The 22,634-nt window shown below is 42.0% G+C and overlaps 1 protein-coding gene across 8 annotated transcripts in view; it reads right to left on the bottom strand.

Annotated features, from left to right (window-relative positions):
- Positions 1-1,825: 1,825 nt before the first annotated feature.
- DAAM1 (dishevelled associated activator of morphogenesis 1) overlaps positions 1,826-22,634 on the bottom strand; it is a 160,620-nt gene continuing 139,811 nt past the window's right edge. For all 8 annotated transcript variants that reach the window (XM_008534762.2, XM_008534765.2, XM_070594148.1 and 5 more), the window contains 8 exons: positions 18,860-18,966; positions 17,173-17,261; positions 16,160-16,328; positions 12,815-12,922; positions 11,385-11,445; positions 8,827-8,958; positions 5,589-5,759; positions 1,826-4,506 (listed from right to left, as the gene is read on the bottom strand). In XM_008534762.2, the coding sequence (XP_008532984.1) occupies positions 4,297-4,506; positions 5,589-5,759; positions 8,827-8,958; positions 11,385-11,445; positions 12,815-12,922; positions 16,160-16,328; positions 17,173-17,261; positions 18,860-18,966 (1,047 nt within the window). In that variant the 3' untranslated portion in view covers positions 1,826-4,296. The remainder of the gene's footprint in view (positions 4,507-5,588; positions 5,760-8,826; positions 8,959-11,384; positions 11,446-12,814; positions 12,923-16,159; positions 16,329-17,172; positions 17,262-18,859; positions 18,967-22,634) is intronic.

Genomic DNA, 22,634 nt, shown 5'->3' with positions numbered 1-22,634 from the left:
TCTCTACACCAGAGTCAGGGTGGGGGGACACTAACAAGGACACCAACAAGAGATGCTCACCATTGCATGGGGACCTGCAGATTTTTTGCTACAGAAATGTTTCTCTGTGACCATAATGGGCATAAATGAAGTGGGAGATGGTATGAAAATCAGTAAAGAACTGCTCCTTTCTCTGCCCAGTGAAAGAACCACAGGCCTATATAGGAGCAGAGAGAACAAATGCTTTAAGTGACTTGGGAAAATTATATTTAGGAAACTCTCTTTCCCGTGAAAAGCAAAAACAAGTTTTGATTAAAATAAGGATCTCCATTGTCACAAACCCCTAGCGTGCAATGTTGTGTTCATGTTGCTTGTTTGAAACCATGGAAACATACAGTTGATTGCAGTAGACAAAAGCATATCAGAGAAGAGACCAAAGGTTAGATCTGATGTTTTCCCTACAAAATGCATAAAAAGTAGTTTTGACCGGTCTTTGCTGTGGAAAACATGAAAATTCTTATAAACAAGGAATTCTTTCCTCTAGGGCTTCCAAACTTTCTCCAAGATAAAGAATTTAAAGATTTTTAAGCCATCTCTTAATTATGGACTCAGCAGGGTTTTAGACATCAGTAGAGTTTGTATTAATAGGGGAACAGGAATTTAGAGATGTAAACCAATGTATACACCACATGGACAAAATGAGCATGTAACACAGCGATGGTCCACAAATGACCCTGATGCAAGCAGCTTAGAACCCTGCCTTTAAATCTCTATACACGGTCCATGGTTCTCGAAGCCAGTGTTTATGGAACCAAATGGTATACAATAGATGTTAAACCTTGAGAACTCTTAATTTAGGCTTTCCATTTGATAGGAAATAGCTGATGTAAAAAAAAAAGTCTCACAAAAAATTCTCCCTCCCTTTCAGAACTCAGTCTTTTGAATAATTGTGTTCAAACTATTTTAATAAAGATCATCCTTTTGCCTCACATAAACCTATGTTAGATTACAAAAAAGGGGCAAAGTCCCGGAAGGATCGAGTAGCTTCACCCTCCCAGCAGAAGCACATCTTCCTCAGTGATTTTTTTGGGGAAACTGAGGACATAAAAGTAAATGTAATGATCTGAAACTTTCAGGTTTTTCCCTATTTCTATCAATACACTAAGGGCATTGTGATGGTTCTTTATGTAGCTCCACACTCAAACCGTACAAATAACACAGCAGTACGTTGAGTTTGTGGGATGGAATATAATGTTCGTGTAACATGCAGAAGGATCCCTCCCATGTGAACGCCAGCGTAAGAGAACAAAGTAGCTGTGGACGCTCTGCAGTGTCCAGCGACGGGAGGAAAACAAGATGGCCAGCAATTCTAAGAACATCCTGAGTCCACGCCAAAGACCAGAGAGGCTTCGGTCCTCTACCAGCCACCAGGACAATTTCAGCTTGACTTCAGGTTGGGTTGAGGACGGCCAGGCAGCCCAAGTGACGTGGTGCCAAGAGAAAGCCCTATTTTTGGAAGATAAAATACACATTCCTTGTTCTATACAGGTAACACTTCCCATATTGACCTATACCATACATTAATTTTTGAAGAGGAAATGCATCAAAATGAAAAAGGTTTTGATTCTAGAGAGCAGAGATTCTTTTCTACACCCTCAGTTGAATAACTTCATCAGTAGCCCCACCACGAAACTGTAATACTTACTAGAGGTGTACAAAGAAGTTGCGGAGTTACAGAAAGAGGCAGCATAGGGTACTCTGCGGGCAGAGGGAACGCTGCCGTCCATTACGTGCAAGGAAGTTGGATAATGCTATTTTAATAACTCATAGAAAGCATATGCACACATCCAATGAATTCATCTCTTTATTGCATATTGCTATTTAAAAAAATGTACAGTCTCATAACACACAACAGTTTTTTCTCGGTACTATGACAACAGTCTTGCACCTAAAGACTAAGCGGTTCCAACTACTAAGCTAATAAGATACAAGACATATAATTAAGTTTACAAATTATAATGCTTTTTATTTTTGGCATTAATTTAAAAAAACAAAGAAAAAACTTTTAAAATACACACCCGAGAGAGAAAAGTGGCTACTTACACCAGCACCAATCTAAAAAGTAGGTTTTTTCCAACAATGGCACATGGAATTACCTGCACACAGCTTTTGGGGAAAGAAACCAAAAATGGAAATGGCAGAGGAGGCCTACCAGGATGGCCACATCAAAATGAGGATAAAAAGGGCAAGAGGGACACGCTACACAAGCTTGCTCCTTTATGTGACTCTCCTTCTACTGTCCACTCCTTAAACTGTAAGACAAAGCCGTTTTCAAAGTACAGTCTCAAAACTGAGCCAGACCAAGTTTCTCCTGCTAGAAATAGAGAAGAATATACATAGAGGCACTTTAGTTAAGGAATAGACAAATCCGTCAGCACATCCCACTCCTCCTCACCTCCATGCCTTTTTTGAGCACAGTCTCCACCTGCAGCTTTAACACGGTGTACTTGCAGACCTTGGGGACTAGGAGTTGGGGCAGCATAACCCTGCTGTGTATTTATGACCGTTGTATTTGCTAGAGTCACTTACTTCCACATAATGTGTAGAAAGTCACTAAGTTTGCAATGAGGGGGAAAAAATGTAAAACCACAGCTCTTGACAACTCTTAGAGCACTATTTCACAGCTTTCACATAGCGCAGACCTATCTGCGCTAAGCATTATAATTATTTTTAAATAGTTCGATTCCTGTACAGTGCACACATTGGTATTCTATCCACCCCTTACTATCCCCGTTAGAACATAAGCTCCTTGGGGCAGAGGCTCTGTCTTGCTTACCACTGTAGCCCTACTATGCCTGGCACACAGTAGGTCTTTAATAAATATTTGTTAATTGACTGAAAAACTCAATTTAGGGAGTAAATAATGTTCTAGTGCAACAGGACAAACTACTCTCTCCACAGGAAACCCAACCGCAACAGGATCGATGGAAAGCAAAGAGAACCTTAGCCCCCCTCCCCCACTACAAATAAATAAAGCAAAGCCAAAAAAAAAGAAAGTAACAGTCCTCTTTATATATAACTTAAGGATATTAAGAGTTGGTAGGTTAATGGTAAGCATCTATATTTTATTTTCTAATGTTCATTGTTTCTATTCATTTCTCCCTGAGAGCTTTATCTTTTGGACTGAAATTTTACAGGTAGCTTTACTGACACACAATTTAAAATGACAACATATAAACAGCAAACCACTTCAAACATACTTAGAGATAAATAGATCTTGGCATCTCTGTTAGTGCTGTTGACATTTTGTGCATTCATTAAGTGTCCTTTAGTCCAGACCTATAGTTACAGAAGATGCAGCTTGTCCTACAAAACAGAAAATACAAAAAAAAAAAAAAGGCACCCCCATAAAAAATTTTTTTAAATAACTTTCAACCCTTCAGACAATTCCTCCTTTTAGGTCTTGGGTGGGAAATTTTATTTTTAGTTCATATATCTATGTTGTTAGGACAACAAGCACATTCTGGCAATCTTGTTCTTTAACAAAAGCATGGATTGCATTTAGATAAATAGTGTTCTTTCCAAAAGCAATGTAAAGAAATCATCAAGAGCGCTTGGCAGAGAACTCGATGAAATTAGGGAAAAGAATTGATGTCCAAGTTTTAAATATATAAAAAAAAAATTCTGACATTCTACATAATTCAGATTGTGTGCAAGATGTTCTCAATAAACATTTACAGACTGCATCCCCACACCAAAGTCAGAGATTCGAAGCTGGTCCGACCAAATACTGATGCAATGCACCAGCATCACATTGTCAACTATCAAAAACCATTTTAAATCTATATTTTTCCAACACTAGTTTTACCAATGAAAATAATTTCCAAGTATACTAAGCTTGGAAACTATAAAATATTTCTCAAGCTTTTTTTTTTTGCTTTTGCTTTTCTTTTTACTCTAGGGAATGTCTCTGTCATCTCTTTCAGGAGATAGTATTGTGCTTCTGAACAGTTGTGGTGTTTAGGGGAAGAAAATGAGCCACACTCAATATGAATGCATACACAAAGGGTTTCTGAGCACATACATTAACATAGATTTTTTTTAACCATACATATAGGTCTTCAGACAACACTCAGACTTCTATATACATTTTTTTTAATATATATACACATACATTTACATACACACACATTCACACATTCTCTCACAGATGAAAGAAGAAATTGCCACTGTTTGGATTGCAAGGCAGTGTAATGAAAAGTTCTAGTCACTTCAAAGGGCTGCTAATGAGCTTTCTAAAAAAGTATTCAAGGAAAATTAGAAATTAAGTTTCGTGACTGGTCTCTCTCGGCTGCTGTCCGTCATCTGGTTGGTAACGCGCTTGCGATTCCGCTTCAGTTTAGAAAGGTCTTTGTCGAACACTTCTCCTGAGCGTAAAGCTGAAACCAGGTCATCGAACTCTCCGCCTTCTTCACTGTTCTCTTTTGCTTTCCTCATTTTACGTTCCCTTTCACGTTGCTCTTTGAGCTGCAAAGAGAAAGCAACCTCTTAGAGAAGTGTAAAAATGTTGTCTTTTGTTTGCAGTAGAGATGGATTCTGTGAAATATGGCAGAGCTTCAGCCACACCAAGCCAGGTCCATCCTTAGCTGCCAACGCCCCTGGATGTCACAAGAGAGGGGTAACTGGGACATGAGGTCTCACTGTAGAAGCAACGAACAAGGAAGAAAAAGGATCACTACCTTGTGATTAGACTGTAACCATCCAGCATCTAGGTGATCCCCATGATATTCGAGTTAAAAAAAAAGAGCAGTTGGGGCAATTCATACTTCTATAATGGAATGAGAAAGTTATCACTATTAAATGGACTCAAATATTGGTTTCTTTGATGGCATAGAAAGACTACAAGGAACGCTCATCAGGCCACTCTCCCTACATCAAAGGCTCAGCCTGTATCTACTCTGGATGCCTGGAACCTGCTACGCGAGAGTTACCATTACTGAAGGCAAGTAATACACATACATTATAGAAAATTTAGATAATTCAGGTAAACAAAAGGGGAAAATCATCCTTTATTCTACATCAAGGATAACCATTGTGAACCTTTTGGGGGTACATCCCACCACCATTATTTTCTGTATTAACACCTATTTTACCAAAATAAAAAAAAAGAGAGCTATCATAGAGAAATCATTTTGTAAACTTTCTTGCATCAGCAAATATTGTTTGAAGACATGACTGTATATTCCATTATGTAGCTCTTACATCATTTAGAACTAATGCCCGGTTTGTAAACATTTAGGTTGTTACCAGCTCGGGGCTATTATAAAGATTGCTGCTCTCTTTGTGCAAATTTATGATTATTTCTTTAGAATCATTTCTAGGAAATGGAATTCCAGATCAAAGGATGTGGGTATATTTTTTCAGGCTTTGGACATCTACTGCCAAATTGTCCAAGAGAAACTTTATACCAATTTAAACTCCCAGCAGTATTCTAGAGAGTTCTTCGATGCCCTCCTTCTCGCCAGCACCTCGGAATGCTGTCTAAAAACCACGGAGTTGCAGCAAGAGAACTTGCAGGAGGTGGAGTTGGCTGATTACCCCTCTCTCACCTGAGCTTCCATGCGAGCTCGGCGCTCTTCCTCCTCCTTCTTCTTTCTCATGTTTTCGTTCTCTTGTTTGGCTTCTGACACAGCTTGAAGAAACTGATCAAAAATGCCAAAGAACTCATCTGGCTGTATTTTGCCAGCCTCTTCCCCAAAGTGTTTCACTGCTTTAGTAAACTGGAAAAAAAGAAGGTTTTAGGGAGTTCAGTGTTCCAAGAGAATTCCATAATCAAAGCTCTGTAGAATGACCAAAGGTCAAATTGAGTCACATATGACTTGCTGGATTTTAGTGAGCCTGTATTTATCTTTGGCTGCTGAACATGTCTATCAATCACTGCTAAAGTCAAAAATGTAATACTCCTCCACATTTGAAACCATTCATTCTTGTCCACCTCATTTCAGCTTAACATCCATGATCACCTACCATGACTTTTTATTAACTAAACAGCAGTAAAAACAAAAAAGCAAAATATCGTGGCGCAGAGCACTCAAGACATAAAGGTAATAGCAACTCTAAAGGGGCACGGAGACTTGCACTTTCAACTTTTCTTTCAAGTAGTTTAATATCATTTATTGGTGCCATATGGTTAATATCAAAAGCAAATGGGATCCCGTGCTTCCTAGATGCTTTTCCTAATTATAAATAATGCTGGTGTTATGATACTTCCTGAGCCTTAATTAGGAAACAATAACTGATTATGGAATCATTAATGCAACCCAAAATTTATGACTAAGAATACAATTTTATTCCAAATCCTTTGTTTTAGAACCCCTTTCAATGCAAATCTTTTTAAAAGAGATAAAATGTAAAATATTAAGGGAGAATTTTAAAAAGTTAAATGAAAGTGTATATATGTAGATATCTATAGATATCTATATATAGTAACAAAACAGTATTTCCAGTCTTTTTAGTTTTCATTGTTGCTAATTCTAGTTCTTCCGGCAATTACCTTCATAACCTGAGACCGCATGCTTTTAGGAGTCTTAGTATTATTATGACTATCCAAATTATGTTCAGTGCAGGTCAGACGGCTTGTTAGAATTTTTCTTCCTTCTCTAAGGATCTAATGATCTAATGCTGTTATTCCTAAGCCACTAAGGATGGTGTTTCTAGCTTCAAAGTCAAATGAATTCTCATTCTCTATGCCTAACCAACTACTTAAAATTTTCCAGATCTTTAATTTTCTTCAGGTTTAGCCTGTGACATGTGTATGCAGTCCCCCAACCCAAAAGTTGCTAATTGCTTTTATTTTTCTTGCATTACCTGCCTTTATTATATTAAGTTTTTCTGATATTTCAAGTAATATTATCTACCTAAAGGAGATATTTTCAGTATTGATTCCCTTTTATTTTTTTGGCCCCCTCTCCCCCAGTTTTATTGAGATATAATTGACATACAGCACTGCATAAGTTTAAGATGTACAGCATAATGACTTGACATATATATTGTAAAGTGATTCCACAACAAGTTAATATCCATCATCTCATATAGATACAAAAAAAAAAAAATGGGTTTTTTTCCTTGCAATGAGAACTGTTGGGTCTACTCTGTTAACAATTTTCAAATATAGCATCCAGCAGTGTTAACTATAGTCACCATATCATACATTACATCCCCAGGACTTATCAATCTTCTAACTGGAAGTTTGAACCTTTTGACTACTTTCATCCAATTCCTCCTCAATATTTATTCTTAAATAAAACAATTTTTGATTATGTTGTGTGTGTATATGTGTCTGTGTGTATACATACAACATTTTATAATTATTTCATATCTTTATATAGATAATAAATACGTTCTTTTACCATCTTTTTCTTTGCTGAGGAGCTGTTCTCAATGTTTTACTTATTTGGAAATATTCTATTAGAAACTAGCGCTCTTTAGAGAAAAATATAACATTTTTCACACGCCACATACAGCACTCTAGCTAGCTTCATGGTTTTATAAGCTAATTTCTAAAAGGTCTGCTATAAACAAAACAGCAACAGACAGCCTAAAATTGAGTTTCTAAAACATTCAAGTTCACACACTCCAAGCCATCCTGAATGATCTTTTTATCTAGGAATTCTAGTGATGATGAAGTCATGTATATTCTACTCTTAGAAATCTGACGAAAACTAGTCCCAGACTGAAGTTCTCAAACTAAGATAAAAAAAGGAGGTTTGGTGGGTGTGTGTGTTTTTAAATCAAAAATTATCCAGTTGATTGTTATAAAAATGTTCGACCCCTTGAGGAAATAAGTACTATATTGCCTAGTTTGGGAAGTGGTCCCTTCCTTTCCGGAGTGTATACTCCAAGTGGTGTGGCGTACACAAGACGTGGCGGGGCTACCCCAGTGGAGGCTGCTGACTGATTTCAATCATGGATATCAGAGGCTAGAACTCTAACAGCAGTCATCTGAGCATATATCATCTGCTAGTTGATTTAATAATGTTGGAGGTGGGGTTTAAGGTGCAGACTAGCAAATGTATCTCCACACAGTCTACTTCGGAACTTAAACCACAGTGTGTGTAGACTTACACACACAATCATCCATATCTATAACTCAACAAGTGACCATGGAAAAATTAGAGACAGAGAGAGGGAGAGAGGGAGAGAGGGAGAGAGGGAGAGAGGGAGAGAGGGGGAGAGGGAGAGAGAGAGAGAGAGAGAGAGAGAGAGAGGGAGGGAGGGAGGGAGGGAGAGGAGAGCCAGGGGGATTTAAGGTCTTGGTTATTAGCCAACAAAAATTTTTCCTTTGTAAGAAAACAAAATTTTGAAATAGCAAAAGTCACAAAAAGAAATGTCTTAAAAATATATATATATGCCTCTTGCAATGAAGCTATGAGTCAAAGTGCATCTCATTGAGTAAGTTCTGCTGGAGATTTCAAGAGGGAGTATTCTGTCCTCTCAGGTCCCTGCCTCAGGAGAACATATTACTCACAGGTCCCCAGGCACAGGGCCTTGGTCACACCTGACTGCAGATTTCATCTACCTCTGCTTTTCATAACCTACTCTTTTCTGGTTTCCAGAGATAAGTATTTTGATCCAATATCAACCAAGAGACAATTGTCAAAGTATTTACTGGTTTTAACCATTCGGATATTGCAAGATCTTGCTAACCTAAAGGCAGCATAGGCCAGTTATACAAAAAAGGTGTGTCTCAATTGATCACAGTCCTAGAAATGACAATATACTTATAGTATAACATCTGAAAGTACCAGCCCTGTCAAACAACACTCAGTGTGCAAGAGGGCAATTTACCAGGTCTTTAGCTTCTGCTAGAAGATCTTCGACATCAGAGAAGCTGAAGCTGGCTACTGTGATGAACTGGCTGACGACAGACACAAACTTATCTCCAGGCTGCAGAGGCTGAGACTTCTGATATTCCAGCTCCTTAAACACAGGAAGTGGGTAACGTCAACATAGGCTTCAAATGCAGACACACCTTGTCTCATTTTCCATATGCCTCAAATTTAGTAAGTCAGAATGGCAAACACATCAAAGCCTGCTCTGAAACACTGTGTGATACTCTAGCTCCCCTGCCCTTCCGCCCACTGTGCCAGAGCCATGCCCATGTGCATACACGCATCTGCGAACGGCAACTCCACCAATCATCTGAGTACTTTATCAGTGTGATTTCTTACGCCAGCTGTAGAAGTCAGCAGATTCACATTTGGAGAAAATTAATAGACGTTAAACAAATAATGGAGAGCAAACTGGATTCAAAGAGTGTGTGACTGAAAGCAAGAAAATCTGTTGATATTCTGTGCTCAGAATTCTGTTTTCCTGATTATTCCTTCTTTCCCTCTTGGCCAAGTCTACTTACTTCCTACACCATGCTATCTGGATCAGGAGAATTTCAACTGTAACATTTGGCATCATAATTGTCTGCCATTTTTCTTCTTGTCCACACCATTTGGTTTTTGTGAACAGGCAGGTAGGAGTATTAGTGTCTTGTTAATTATCCACATTCTCCATTACCATGGTGATGAACATACATATTATTCAAATCTAACTTCAATAATTAATTTCAACCATTGCCGCAGGCACTTTCTTATTTAATCCCACAATACCTCTATAAGTGAAACATTATTATCCCCATTTTACAGAGATATAAATTGAAGTCGAGCGGGATTAAATTCTTTGCTCAAAGTCGAGTAGCTGATATGTGATAGAGCCCGAGTTTGAACTCCAGCCTGTGTGACTCCAGAATTTCAGCAACAACTATGCTGTGTACCAACTGACTTAATCTGGATCTCTCTGTTTTCTTTGGCACCCACTTTGGCAGAGGTACCAACAAGCGGGAGTGTACAGGTCCCAGGCTACGGGTGCTGATTCAGCTCCACCACTGACTTATCTATGACAAGAGTCCTGGGTCTCAGTTTCTGCACTCGTAAGAGGGCAGATCCACGTCAGCATAAGAATCAAATGAAATAACAGAAGTGGAAATGCTTATAAATTATGGAGCTTGCTCTGATTGGAAGAAATAGTCACAGTTCTAGTACTTTTAATCAATTTGTGCAAAGCACAATTAGGAGACATGAATATTTAGATAGGCCAAGGTCTGCCACCCAACATTTCCTCCCAAGGCTACAGCTTGACACTTAAGCTCCCCTTTCCTATGAAGAATGTGTTACAGCGTACACGCCCCCGGGGATGGAGAGATTTCAGCAAAACTACCTTTAATAAACCCCAAACACATAATTTCCTTGAGCCCCCTCTCATGCTTGCTGTCAACGGGCTCGGACTCAAGGGTCAGAGCATCCATTATCAGGCTTTAGGGCTGTCACAACTGCCAGGCTAGTCTCAAGAAAGCCTTCCACTGGCAGGAAATGGCAACAGAGTGAAGGCTATAAAACTAGCCTCGTCCCAAACTGCCCTGATCCAGTCTGGCCTCTGAAAGCCGAGGACCGTCCTACATGCTCACTCCCAGTCTCTCGGCCCGCTGGGACTGGGAGAAAAAGACTTCACTCAATTAGTTCATCTCATTTTCTTTTTAAACAGCCCCTCTCCTTCCCCTCCAAAAAGGAAAGAAATAAAACCTTACATGCTCCTTAGTTTATTAAAAACAAACAGAAAAGATTAGACATTACAATTGTGATTTTTATTAGAGGTGTGTCTTTAATGAGATTAACTACTTTCTATGGCATAGTTTTGCAATAAAAAAAGAAAAGGAGGGTCCTCAGGGCATAACTGATAAATGATCTGAAAGATATTTAAGAGAAGGGCACCTTCGCAAGCTGCTGGGAACCAGTCTCCTTCACTAAGTGCCAGATCAGAGCTATGTCCACTCTCCTGAGCGAGGTTTCTCATCCCCTGACCTGCCTCCTTACTGCTGGCGGCATTTGTGCAATACCCACGTGGCACTGTGCCTGCACAGTCAGGTTTAATTCCACAGACTCCTCTGCCTCTGGCTGCCTGACCCACTTTCCTTCCACTGAGGCCTGGGCAGAGCTTGTCTCGTACAACCTCGGATGACCTCCCTTCTACATACCTAAGCTTACTCCACCCTCCTTCTCAGCCACAGGTCCTTGAGGATCACCTAGGCCAGTCCACTTTAGTGAGTTCTGCCTCGCAGGTAGGAAATGGGTGGAATTCTGGGTCCAGTTTCCCAGCTCCTGCTCCAGAGACCCCTCCGTGACGTTCTCCTGCCCGCAATTGAGTCATCAGGCTAAATTCAGCCTACCTTTGCTTTTTTCTTAATAAACGTTTCCCCCGGGGCATACCACATGCCAAAACAACTGGCGACTCCTCTTCTGGACATCGCCAGCACTAGGGATGGTGCAAAGACTGGGAATTAGGAAAGAAACAAAACTCACCGTCTCTACTGCTTTCAGGCCACTTCTCAATGTATTTATCTCTTTGTCCAGCTCAGTCATGCTGTTGTAAATAACAACATTTTAGTAACCAACATGTGACTGATACCTATTAAATATATGATATGTTTAAATATTTCATGCTTGGCAGTCCACACTTGTTTATTTGAAATGTCTAAAATTCCCTTCAATGTTCAGATCTCACAGAAAGACAACAACGTTTTGAACTTATGGAATTAGGTTTTTTGTTTTCCACAGCCAGCAGGTATATTTTATAGGTTAAAAATAGCAGAATAGAAATATCTCCCATCTGGACAAAAATATTTCATGTTTCAATCTCACAAAAATCTCACTTAAGCAAATTACTATATATGGAAATAAATTCCTTGCTGTACGTGGTTCCCTTTGAACAAGGAAAGGAAACCGGCTTATCCACAATCACACTCACGCTGTGCCCTTCATACTCAGTGCTCTGCTATTCGCTAAAGCTCTGGTACCATGAATAATACAAGGTGATGTCTTAAATTTCAACTAAGAATGATTTTTCTTAAAGTTGTACTAACTAGTTTTCATTTCCATTGCTTTTTTTTTTAATAGAGAAAGTGTCCTGGGCTTCTCTCATAATGCTTTATATGTGATGGCTTTTAAACATTAGAGATTAAAACTTAATTCTTGCAGATAATTCAAATGTAAACAAATTCACCAATATTTCATTTACTTTAACATTTTAATTTTATGCCTTATATGGTACATTTCTACCAAATTCTACAAAAAGAGGGAAAAAATTAGCCTGCTCATCACATTTTTCAAATTCATTGCAAAAAGATGCAGTTTAAATGTGTTTAAAAAAAGGTGGGGGGGCCAAAAGGGGGAGGGATGAACACAAGGAAAACTGTCGGTTCCTCAGTCTCTGAAAAGCGGTGTGAAGTTTGTGGTGAAAGTTTGGCAACTTTCCATTTTGTTTTTAGTTTCTTCATTTGCATAAAGACTGCTTTCCATTAAAAGCTTGCCTTGGTTTCTGGGAGTATGCGCACACGTGAAAATTACAAGCACCAATCTGACATTTAGGTCTCCTATTTCCTTAACCACGTATCCTCATTTCACCAAGGGTGCTCCTACCTGTATGTTAATACAACTACCATTTAAAAGTCCTAGTGAAACCACATTCCTTTCCTTTCCTTTTAATAACCCACAGAATTAGGTTTTGTGGAAGTTAAAAACTGCAGGCAGGGGTATTCCAGAGGAGCTAGAACAAATATATATTCCAAACATTTGAGTGATTGGGATACGATTCAAACTTTATTCCCCATTCTACTCATGGGAAAGCAAACAGAGGACAGGACCCTCTTCACGCAGTGCTGACCACCTATCTCAACGGCTAAAGCACAGCCCACCTAATTAAAAAACTAACACGACCCACTGTAGGTACTTACTTTACTTTTGCTGCTTGAGGAATGTCCCGCAGTTCTTCATGGAGATTGAGAACCTTGGGGTATTTATTTTCCACAATAGTTATGAGATAGTGCAAAAGTGTAATGTTCCTATAATTAAAGAAGGAAAGAGCATCAAACATGGTTAATATCTGCATATGATTTAAACATTCAAGTGGTTGGATCCACAAGAATGCTATATTTCTGCATTAATTTCAAAATTTGGAGGTTCCTGTAAGGCAAGAATTCTCAAGAGAAGGTGATATGGGGAGAGCCTACATGAGATTTACAGAAATATATATCAGAAGGAAGCATACGTCTTCTAAAAAGGTAGGGCAGGGGATAAAAGTTATACTTCTTTGGCCCATAACGAGCATCCTTGAAAATCTGGGTAATGCTACAGGTGATGGAAAGGAATAGGAACTATCGGCAGTGGGGACACACCTTCATAGTGCATCCACCATTTATTCACACAAAGCAGGGCGGCGTGGGGTGGGGAGGCAGGGGTGTTTAAGCCACTAACAAGGGACAGCCATTTTCAGTCTAAAGGAACAGAGCAGCGACTCACTGATGAGGATTATGGATAATTCTCATTTAATATTTCTTTCACTCTATTTGTTTTCATGTTGCAGCAAACGGTGGTCAGAAAGTTAGAAAGCCACCGATTTCGGGGCCCAGCCTGGAAGTGGGCCAAGACTGTGCCGTCACAGATATGGTATCCTTTCGGCTGAGAATCCAATTCCTAATTTTAGCAACACTTCACCTTCTAACTGCCATACCCCAGCTCCCTCTTTGGTGGTGACAGGGCTGCACCCTGACTGACCCAGGTTGAAAAGGCAGGCGTCTGATAAAACTATCTACTAGGCAAAGCTGTGGTAGTCTGGTCCCAGTGCCCCCACCATCCGCAATGCATGTTACAATCACCTGGACACCAGATGCCGGGGCGCCAACCTGAGATTCACTTAATTGGAACGAGGTGAGGCCAGGTGTGGGTATTTTTAAAAACTCCCCAGTGATTCTAACAGGTAAGATCGAGAACCACTGGTCTATTGAAAGTTACTCTAATCAGGAAGACACAAATGTGTGTCTTTAAAAACACATCCCTAATTTTTAGGCAGTTTGCTATTTCACAATGCTGTCACATCAGTCCCACCCACCTCCAACTAAAGTGAAGCAGAGCTGTCAAACAATTTTCTTTTTTCTTTTCTTTTCTTTGAGGAAGATTAGCACTGAGCTAACTGCTGCCAATCCTCCTCTTTTTGCTGAGGAAGACTGGCCCTGAGCTAACACCCGTGCCCATCTTCCTCTACTTTATATGTGGGACGCCTGCCACAGCATGGCTTGCCAAGCTGTGCCATGTCCGCACCCGGGATCCAAACCGGTGAATCCCGGGCAGCCGAGGCAGGACCTGTGAACTTCACCGCTCTGCCACCAGGCCAGCCCGAGTTTTCTTTTCCATAATAATGAAAACCATTTCTGGTTACCCTAGCAGCTTCACAGAAGTCAATGCAATCCTATTCCTCTGAGTCAACTGGCCCACATGTAAAAAAAATTGTCCTTGCTCTCAATAATTAGAAAACAATTGCTCAGCAAAGTCAAACACTGGCTAATAATTCTGGTTACCTAGACAAGTCTTCAATGCAGAATGCATGTACCCTTCATGCCGACAGCCTTGCAGTTTGATTAGATTCACTTGAACATTTAACGAGTGAGTGCTTATAAGCAAGGCACTCTGCTGGCACTATGGGTTTATAAGACACTTTTGAGGAACAAAGATTCACAGGCAGAAAAAAAGAGATCAGAGTGTCTCTACTGTTTTGAAAAAGATTGTCCATTAGATAAATTCTGTAGTAACTTTAATAAGCAGATAATCACGTAGTAAGTGCCAGGTTATCATTAAGTTTGAGGGAGGCAAAGAGTATCAAGGACTTGTGGGTGTGTGTTTCTCTTTGAGAGAGAGAGAACAGGACTGACTGGTAGTGAGGGTTCCCTTCCTTTGACCTGCAAGCCCAGTTGAAGAGAACACTCTTCCTTCAAGAGGTGGCTGCTCTTTGTATGCAAGTAAGATGCTACAATTGCCTACTACCGCCTACAAATAAGAGCTGTGGACAGACGACTAGGACAGGTGTCAAACACCTGTAGGGCCACATACCTTGCTTGTTGTGACCTTAGGCAAGTTACACGAGCCACCTGACCCTGGCTTAGTTTCTTTATCTGCTAACAGGCGACATAGCACTTGGCCTGTGTACAATACAGGCTGTTGCGACGATCACATGTGAAACTGCTCTGAAAAGGATCAAGTGCTTATATTAAAAATCAGGTGGCAGTGACATAACATAACAGCTGCCCTTCCTTAATCTATCTCTACATGATGCAAAGATAAGGTTAGGCCAACAACTTAACACACTGCTTATTTCTTATAGGACGGATTCAGGGTTGCCATAATGCTATGCTTCGCTAACCCTATAGAAAATATAGAGTAAAAAGCCTCACTCGTTAGGCATAATTAGAGTGAACAGTGCATATTTCTAAAAGGAATTTGGGTACAAAGCAGTTTACCTTAGAAACAATTGTGCAAGTTCCTTTGAAGTCAGTGAGAACCTTAGAGAAACACAGCTCTCAGGGCAGCTAGAGTTAATGTGCCCAATGACCCTACCTGTTAATGGCAGCAGAGCATTTTCACATCTCGGTGTCTCTAAGGAGAATCTGTTCACTTAAAATGCACTTTCTAGGAAGCATTTTAATGAGTCTTGGGATGAGCAGCTGAATACCAACAGCCAAAACACATTTACACATATTTTTCATATATCTGCTGGCTTCAATGTATAAAGGAGAACACAACTTAAAAACCCAACAAGCTTCACATTCTGTCATCAGCTGTCGGTTTTCTTTCTTTTCCCTGGAACATGGTTCTCTGTGGAGGCATAGTGACTGGCACAGGACAGCAGGAGACCACCAAAGTGCTGGTAAGATTCTCTTTCTGCATCTAGGCACTAGTTATGCTAATGTGTTCAATTTGTGAAAATTCATCGAGCTGCATGTTTACGATGAGTGAACTTGTCTTTAGTGCATTATATTATAATAAAAAGTTTATCCAAGAAAACCCAAAAAACAACAAATTTGGACTAGATCATATCCCTGTGGACTGAAAACGGATGAAGGATAATTGGCCCAACAGGAACTTGGGGTACTTGTGGTTGTGCGAGAGGTCAGAGAGGGCTCAAGTCAGACAAGGAAAGAGCAGTGCAAGCCAGAGACTGCAGCATTGTGAGGCCTAGAGGAGCAAGGGACAAGTGTAAGCCCTGAGCCGAGCAGCCAGATCCTCCAGGACGGAAGATCCACACTTACTTGTCAATGCTGGATTTTGTGTCAGCAATCTTGTTCAGGCTGGATATCTTGAATCCATACGCATTGCCTCTTTGGCCTTTATTCATGTAATTCCCAAAGGCCAAAACCACCTCTAGCAACTGCTTCAGGGCACCACTCCTGAACACCTCTTCTGAGCCAGAACGAATCGCTTCAAAACACACAAAAACACTACTATTACAATCCAGACTTTCCAGTGATATCCATCCTAAACCTGCACACCTAACAGTGGATACTGAAGATGTAAGATTGGGTTGCTAGGCTACCAGGGAGCGCTTTCAAAACATTTCAACCAGAGGCAAAGAACTCAGGGACATGGAGAGCCAGACAGCCGCACAATGCCACTCTTTGCCAGTCCTTTTCTCGCCTGACTCATCAACTACAAGCAGTTAGGAACACACAGAACAGCAACTGCATTTCCCACATTCCTTTGCAAACACTTTCCTGCCTGGTATGAGTCAGATCAACAGGATTACTGATCACTTCCATTGATAGAAAAACTGCGTTACATGTTATAGCTTGCAGGTATCACCAGGGATCAGAGCTCGAGCAGGCTCCTAAGTCCCAGCTCACGTTCTGTGGCTGTGCTCTTTAGTTGCCTTGCCCATATTTCAAACATCTAAAAATCTAACAGCCTCAAAATCAAACCATATAAGAGCCTCGGCTCTTCCCTTAGAAAAATCTAGTAAGACCCCATTGCAAGAAAGCTAATTATAGGCTTAATGCCAGCAGTGATCAAATAAATTCCTCACCAACATCCAGGATGTCCAAAGCCCGAGCCTGCAAAGGAGCCCAGGCGGCGTGCTGGGAGCTCCAGAACCCAGGCTGGGCCAGCGAGCCAAGCATGGACCTTAAGTAATGACCCATCAGAATTCCAGAAGATTGTGAACAAGAAAATCACCAAAGCGATCCTGTTCACCATATGCACCTGGATCGCACGTGTAAAGGGGCACTTAAGACAAACGTCATTTCCAGCCTGGGTGGCCTGACTTTACCTTCTACCTTCGGTTTCACTTCTGCCACACGCTCTGCAAACTTCTTTTTGAAGTACAGCGACTGCAGTCTTTGCTGATAATGGTTAATTCTGTAAGAGCAAGCATGGATTAACGAACATTTACTTAATACATCTGTGTCCACTCAATGGAAAAGGAGGTGGAGGTACCCTAGAGTACCCCCCAAACACACAGACACACACACGTGCACAGTTCCTCTCCTGGACAGGAGCACAGGGCGCGAGGCCATCTTCTCCTGGAGAGCCCCTTTCTCTCTGACCTACAGTGGGTATTGTGGCAATTGCACCAGGGTCCTTAGCCCCAATCAGACTAGGCAACTGCTAAAAGAAAGTGAGAGCTGGCTGCCGTCGAGGAAAGCAAGTCCCTTCCCTTCCTCAGAGTCCCAGTAGCCCTTGTGAGCAGAGAAGAGAGAAAAAGGAATGAAAGGGTGAAGACTGTCCGTTCTGCTGCCAGCAAAGGCTGTTACCCGCACTTTGCCCACGCTGCTTCATGGCCCACAACGTTTGCATTTGGCAAAACTGTAGAGTAACCTGTCTACAGCATTGTCTCCTCATCCATACCCACACCTTCCCCTCTCTTCACAGTTAGCCCTGCATCTGCTCCCCTCAGGGCTGGCATGCTCTGCCTTCCAAGATAGCGCTAGCACTAGAGACAACAGCAATGAACGCTGGCCTCTGATTACCTCCAAGGTAAGCTCTCTGTGCTGCTGAGGGGGCGAGGGTGAGCACTTTTGCTCAGGCCTCTGAAATCACTGCTTAACCTGCTCCATAGTGGAAACTTCAGTCCAGTAGGACCAGGGATCAGCCCAGCCCTTCCTCCAAATTTCAAAACAATCCTTTGTCTTACAGTAGTGTACAAAATGATGAGTTAAGATGGAACAACAACACAAATAACTCTGGATATGGCTGAAATGTAGAGCGAGAGGCATGTCCCCCTTAGCTACGTTTGTCAGACTTTGGCACTCAGGGGAAGAGTTCTGCCCTGCAGCTGATGGCGAGTTTCAGGACCACTGGTCCTTGTCTAACACAGAATCAATTCGCTAGGCCTGGGATGGCAAACAGACTCAGCTCGCATGCCAAACTCAATTACAAAGCAGTGGCTGCCTCAGGCCTTTCTGGAGAAAGGTTGAGAAAGCTTGCCAAGGCTCCGTGGGAAGAGTGCCACGATCGATTAGTGATGTCTGCATGTGTCACGACTTGACATCCAGACCCTGGCTGTTCAGTCAGTGGGCTCCAGGTTGACATTGCCAAGTCTGCCCATTTTTTTTTCTGTTTTACAACCACCTTGATATGCTGAGGTACAAGAGTGAGGTACAATCTCAAGAAATCAAAGTGGTGAGGAGAACAACACTGACTGGAACCAGGAAAACTTATGACTTGACTAGGTCAAAGCACATGAGTCCATGAGGCCCAGAAATAACTGTGAAGCAACCCTGACCCTGACCCTGCCTCTGACCCTGGCCCTGACCCTGACCCTGGCTCCCAGGAGCGAGAGCTCACATAAACAAAACAATCCAATTCCTCACAGCTCAGCCTTGAGAAGGTTCTGGAATTCAAAAGGCTTCAAGTTAAACCAGGTTAACTGTCCCCAACAATTCAACATGGATCAAAAGTTTAACTTCCTTAGAAAGATGGGGGCATCTTTACTTTTGAAGCATTTTCAAACTCACCGGCTCATCTCAAAAAGGAACCTATCAGCCTTGGCCATCCGATCCAGTTCATGCTTATGTTCCTCCAACAGGTCAATGTCACTCTTTTCAGGAACAAATTTCAAGAGCTAAAAAGTACACACAAATATTCAAACTGAGGTTTATAATCTAAATTCTTGTAGCAATTTTTCACCCTTTCAGTTAATCTGTCCCAAGATGAAATTTTAACTTTTTGTTAATTTGTAAACTCTGCTCACAGGTGATTCTTAAGATACAATAGAAATGAATAAATCTTTCCATTTTTACTTGAAAGTAGTTAAATTGGTATAAGATTCCTTCCTGGCACCTTTCTGCTCTATTCTGCCTCTCAAGTCAGAACTGTGGAAGGAAGCTCTCTTCCAGGACCCACTTTGCACAGACTGTTAGAGGGAGCCTGGAGATGTCAACCCTCTCATGAGAAGAGGATACAACTGAGTCAAGAGAGATTAAGCCTCTCACCCAGGATTACAAAGCAAGTGCATGTAATCATCAGAAATGGAACCTAGTCTCTTGACTCTCAGCTCTATGCTTTTTCCTATGACTTCATGCTTGAGTGAGTAATTCTATGTACATTTTCCATTCATTTGCTGATTTCTTTGGCTTATCTAATTCCATCTCAGTTTTTGCTCCATGTAGAGTTGGATGAAAGGAACACAGTGGGACTTGAAGTTTTTGATTCCATATTTTATTTTGGAAGAAGAAATGAGCATGGAATGTGGAAGAAATGGCAACAATATTTAAAGTCGAAAAAGCACTTCTGTGTATTTCTGATTTTCTTTAAAGGCACAAACATCAGCAAGTGTATGCACAGGCCTGTGCTTGTGTGTTATTTTGCCCATCAAGTACCCTTGGATATATATATTTTTAATTACACTGACCCTCTGTACCCTGAGATCCTCCCCATAATTTGATGCTGGCATTGGGTGGTCCATTTAGTAGCTTTTCAAATATTTGTAGGATTTAACTAAGGGCCCTCAGCAAAGGCAGTCAGTCTAGGAGCCACCAGCAGAGACAGAGAATTGGAATTACAGGGAAGGAGGTGAATGGTGTGAGGTTGGAAATACATTCCAGGCAGAGCGCATATCACGTGCTGTGGTCTGGAACGGGCAGTGCAGCATTTATGCAGGTGGAAGAGTGGCTGTAACAGCAGGGGGGAGAGCAGTAGGGGGCAAGGCCTGGGAGTAGCAAGGGCCTTATGAGAAGTTCATTCTTTATTTGGAGGGCACAGGATGTAACTTAAAAATCTTAAGTAGGGGAATAAGTTTGCATTTTAAAAAGATCACTGTGCTTGCAGAATGGAGAAAGAATTAGAAGGGATCAAAAGTATTAGGGGTTGTGCTTAGATAGTTGGCGCAGTAATCCAGGTGAGAGAGGATGGTGGCCTAGTCTGGGCAGTCTGGAGTTATTCTAGATTTATCCTAGATTCTAGAGTTATTCAGGGGGTTTTAATAGAACCAGCCTGCTCTATTGATGGATGGAGGGATTGTGGTAGATGAGAGTCAAAAGGATGAGGTCCGGGCTTCTGGCTTAGGCAACAAAGATACACAGAGTGTAACAAAGAACCCACAAAGAGAAGATGGGAGGAGGGCGGGTGGAGAGAAGGTGAGTTTAGTGTTTGAAATCCTGACAAGAAAACCAAGTGGTGATTTCTAGGAGGCAGGTGGACAAATGGGTCTGGAATTCTAAAGAGTTCTGTTTGGAAGACAAAGCAGTGGTGTTTGTTGTAACAGGTAGGGTACTGAATGCAGTGATGATGGGAGTGAGGTAACCAAGGGAACCATCAAGAAAAAAAAAGCAGGGCTGGAGAGAAGCCAGCATTGAAGGGATGAGGACAAGAAGAGGAACCTTCAGAGGAGACAAGAGAGAGGCAAATGTGGTATCACAGGGCCAAAGGAAGAAGGCATATCATCATGGAACAAGTGGCCATCAGTGTCACACCCCACCCAGAAATCAAGGAAGATAAGGACTGCAAAGTGTCCCCTGGCTTTGGCAACAAGGAAGGTGTGTGACCTTAGCGAGAAGAGCTTTAGGGAGGTGAGGAAGACAGACTGCAGTGAGTTGAAGAAGAGCGAATAGGAGGCGAGTGTGGACAAGCTTTCACGAACTGGCTGCATGAAAAAAGACAGAGGACAGCAGCTGGATGGGGATTCGCAGTCTTGAGGGGGGTGTGTGGGGACAGCTGGGACTTGGGCAAGATACACGTGGAGAGGGAGAGCTGGAAGACCTGGAGGGGAGGAGCAGAGTCCTTGGATCCGGCTGGGTCCCAGAGCAGAAGGAAGGGATGGGCCAGAGCGGAGCCAGGGGCAGCCCTCTTTTCTAATGCGAGGAGAGGGGAGAAAGATGGAGAGATGCCAGGGAGTTCACAGGTCTGGTGGCCTGATAGCTTCTATGCATTTATGTTCCATGTCCAAATGGTGACACTAGACATGACAAGTGTCTTCTCGCTGTTCCTCAGTGCAGGGGTCGGGGGGGGGTGGGGGGCGCATGGGTAGAAGGACAAGGAGAAGCGAGGAGGAGGGAGAGGAAAAGGCTCGTTTTTCCACCTTGGTTTGGATTTTTACCTACTGGGCAAGGAAATTCAGTCCTCATCTCGGGGATTTCCACTCCCACTAGCTGTGCTGAGCCCACAGGCCCCTGCTCAGGATAACACAACCAGTCTCTCTCTTCTGTCACTTACAAGAGCACAGTAAGAGTCACATGCTAACGGTTCAGTCCTTCTCAAAGCAGGGCTGAGTAACGGGCTGTGTATGGATACTCTGGGGAGGAATGTGGAGTTAGACAAATGCCTGGGAATAAGAGAAAGGTATGCATTCCAAGAAAGAGGCAAGTATTGATCTCATCTGAGACCTGAGCTCAGCAGCTAAAAGCAGCAGGAGAGGAGGGAACAAACGTGGCTCAAATGCATATCACAAATAGTGAAGAGATGCTGGCTCCAGCGCTAGTCTGGGGCAAGTGCTATATGAAGGACAAGGAAGCAGAGGAAAATGGGCGAAGATGGAGGAAGAGAATGAGCACGGGAGATGGGCAGAGAGCGAGGCACACAGAATTATCTGGAGATGCTTGGCCAGATTCTGCTTCAGTAGACCGATTTTCTTACTTGTATTTATTTGAAGTACATTCTATTTGTACTGCAAGCCCTTTTGGCAAGATTCTGAAATCCCTTCCCCTCAAGGAGGAATTTTGCTGGATGCAATTTCACAGTAAACAGATCTTGTGGAATTTTAAACATACAACCTTGTCGATAGAAGCTGAAGGCCTAAGGACTAGAGCAGCTTTTTGCGTGCTTCTTCACTGTGCGTGGGCAACTTCTGACGCAGGCGACTAGAGTGCAGGGTCGCCTGGGGGCCAGGAGGGGCAGAGGGGGCCTGGGCTGCCGGCTCTCGGGACAGGGGCTCTGTTTTGACTGATGTTCAGAGAGGGAGGAAAGAGTGTGCAGAGGAGCTGTAAAACGCTCTAAAAAATGAATTTTAGGAATTACTTTTAAACTATTCATACACAGAGCATCCTAACAGACTTGGAAACATAGTCATTAACAATTTTGATAACTAAAGCTCCCCTTAAAAGGAGAGCATGAAAAGTGTTTCCACTGCTAAGTGTAAGGACCACTGCCCATGCAGAGGCTTTGGGGAGGGGCAAGTCCACACCAGGGCAAGGCAAGGGGCAGTGGTGACACTGCACACATCACTCCCCCCTGCTTTGTGTCTGAGGCCTCTTGGGACATCAGTGAGAACCATGGAAAATGCACCTGCAGACAAAC

This window comes from Equus przewalskii, chromosome 25 (assembly GCF_037783145.1).
Source record: "Equus przewalskii isolate Varuska chromosome 25, EquPr2, whole genome shotgun sequence".
Lineage (NCBI taxonomy): Eukaryota > Metazoa > Chordata > Mammalia > Perissodactyla > Equidae > Equus > Equus przewalskii.
Note: the sequence above shows the minus strand (reverse complement) of the source record. Positions and strands in the feature narration are given on the sequence as shown.